Below are 2,817 nucleotides of genomic sequence, written 5' to 3' on the forward strand. Positions count from 1 at the left end.
CATGTGACGTCCAGAGGGACGCTGACTGAGCGATGAGTAACGCTGAGTAAAGGGAGCATAAATCGACATAAGGTCAGATAGTCCCATGGCTGAGTAATGCGAGTAATCCGGACGCTGTCTAGAATAGTCCGGAACATCGTAGAACGTACCAGAATCATGTGGAGGGATGGCAGGATGCCAAGTAAGTACAGAACAAAAGAATGTACGTATATGGTAAGTAGGAAAGTCCATGCTGGCGTATGGTAGACGCACAGCCACTATCACTGCCACTCCCGGTCCGGCACAGCCGTAGACACAGAAGTTCAACACCTGCAGCCCTCGCTGGCCCGGTGGTGCTCCTCGGCCCTCACCTCATCGCTCACCACCCCCACACCCTCCAGGCTACTCACCCTCGCCCTGGACGACACCCTGGACGTTTCAAGCGCGCTATAAACACCCTCAAAGCGCGGGAAATCGCGCCATCTCCCCGCCGACTCCCTCACCCCCATAGGCGCCCAACCGCCGCCCTCTTGGACAGCTCCTCCACGGGTGCGTTTGCGGCCGAGCCACTAATATAACATGCGATGCTGACCTCCATGGAAGTCCAGAAATGCGGTTCTCAGGCCCGGACACGCATGCCTGTCGCGCGGGACGCGGTGATGTGGCCCCGGGAAGCCCAACGGGCTTTCCGAACCTCTGTGAAATCGCCACAGATCGAGAGAGGGCGGCTGGCTCTCTCAAGACGCGAAGGAATTGTGTCGATTGATGCAGCGGTTCGCAAACGTGCAACGTACATGGGCGCCTAGACGGCGACCTCCCTCGACTTGCCTCCTCCCGCCCTCCACCCCCGCCAAACACCGCGATTCCGGCGCGTATGGATACTACGGGCTGTTGACAGGTGAGGTGCGATATTACGCCCATTACACACTGTACTTACCTGCCCTGGGGCCGTCTGGACACCCAGCACACCCCACCCGGGCTAGATCTCCTCAGATCTGCCACCGTTCTGCCAGAATCCTGTCGACACCCTGCATTAAAGTACATCAGCAAGCTTATCGACGGATATCGATGGGCTGACGTACCAGGTACCAGGCGTCCGCGCTGAGGGAGCCGTTCGAGTGCCCGCAAGCTCGCCTTGCCGCGAACACCGCGGAAACGGCGTTCTACTACGCCTATCTACTACTTATGTACAACTACGGTACGTCTCCGCCGCCCTCCTGCTCTCTCCCACCTCATACCCACCCTCGTACGCGCTGTCAAGACTGGCCGGGGCTTCTTCAACCTCACGGCGTGAGCCTGTCAATCCCGTGAGTCAGCAGGGCACTCTCGACGCGAGACGACTGACACTCACTGTGCTTGTGCACCTCCACAGGCGTCTAGATGCGGTATGCAGCTGCCTGGAAGCACGGACTCGTCAGCGGTGGCCCGTACCCGACGAGGACCAAATCAGCGCATACCTCGCGCCGAGCATCGCGTCCTCCACGATCCTGACCGTTTCGCATTTGCAGGGTTTCGTTAGACATGCACGAGCGGGGCGTGCACGGATTCACTGCAGCCGCAGGCGTCGCGACGCCACACGCGGCCGGCTGCAAGTGCGAACCCGTCAGCAGGAGCCCATACGCGGGAGGACGACATGGGTGCGGGTTAGAGGCATCTCCACGCGGTATATGACGCACTGCGCATGCGAAAGCATCAGTGGCGGGATCTACGTGACGCAGACTGTCCCGGTACGTACCTGGCTTTGAAAACTGTGTCCTTGCACTTCCTCATGGCCCTGTAGATGTACGAGCTTGTTAGCGGTGCACAGGGATGACATTACGCAGGCTTACAGACCACCCCACCTTAATAAAGACCTCCCCTTGATGCAGAGTTTAAAGATCTTGTTGTGGCGCGAAATGCAGAACGTGTGTGCAGAGACCTGAGAGAGAGTGGCAGAGCAAAGCAGAGAGTACAACAGATAGAGCAGGAACGAGGACGAGGACCGGCAGCTGCCCGGTCTTCTCGGCCTCAATACCGGGCCGAGCACGTGGCTGTGCTCTGTCGGCATTTGCCGAGGTCCATGCTGGCATGCCACCTCAGCATCTCGTCGTCGCCCTTGTTTCTGCTCCACTACACATCCACAGCTCACAATTTGGTAGGTCTTCTGCTTTACAATGATTGCCTCATCATTGAAGTGCTTTTACAGGCATGATGGCCGATTTACAGGATAAACAGACCATCTATCATTATCCTGAGTTCCAGCAGTTCGTCAATGCTATCCTAGCAAATCAACCTTGGAGAAAAGACGATAACGAGGACGAGCTGATGCGGTGGCTGCTGGGCATGAAGATGACAATAGTAAGCCAGCTGATCTTGTTGATCTGTTGTTTGCTAACTACTGTGGTAGTACTCGGGCACCCATGTGTGCGATGCTGACTGTGTTTGCGACACACAGTTCAACATGTTCTTTCAACACATGGAGGACGTGTCCATGTTAGACGGCATCGCAGGGAAGTTCATCCTCGAATACACCATGGTCACCCGTCAGCGCAAGATTGTCGCCTTCAAGAATGCTGTCGCCCACTGCAAGGTGGCGCTCAAAGTCGAAACAGACCGCACCATAGCATCCTTCAAAATTGGGATGGGTGAAAGGGATAACGCACTGGTGAACTGCATTGCCGCCCACAAACACAGTGTCCAGGATGTGGCTGCAGCTGGTATCAAGCTCGGGAGAGCTGAGCAGTCGCTGCGCGATGCAGAGAGCGAATGTGAGTGCCTGCTATACACTGAGTGCTTCCCATGGGCTGATGTTCCATAGATTCACGCCTTATGAAGTTGCAGTCATTCCGCCCCTGGGCA

The 2,817-nt window shown here is 56.7% G+C and overlaps 1 protein-coding gene across 1 annotated transcript; it reads left to right on the forward strand.

Moving 5' to 3' along the window:
• Positions 1–2,046: 2,046 nt before the first annotated feature.
• Positions 2,047–2,776, forward strand: TRAVEDRAFT_42780 (uncharacterized protein; the record flags this gene model as incomplete). The annotated part of the gene is made up of 4 exons (XM_008035496.1): positions 2,047–2,113; positions 2,165–2,316; positions 2,366–2,380; positions 2,414–2,776. The coding sequence occupies 4 exons, from the start codon at positions 2,047–2,049 to the stop codon at positions 2,774–2,776; spliced, it is 597 nt and encodes a 198-aa protein (XP_008033687.1).
• Positions 2,777–2,817: the final 41 nt, after the last annotated feature.

The sequence above is a fragment of the Trametes versicolor genome (assembly GCF_000271585.1).
Source record: "Trametes versicolor FP-101664 SS1 unplaced genomic scaffold TRAVEscaffold_2, whole genome shotgun sequence".
Lineage (NCBI taxonomy): Eukaryota > Fungi > Basidiomycota > Agaricomycetes > Polyporales > Polyporaceae > Trametes > Trametes versicolor.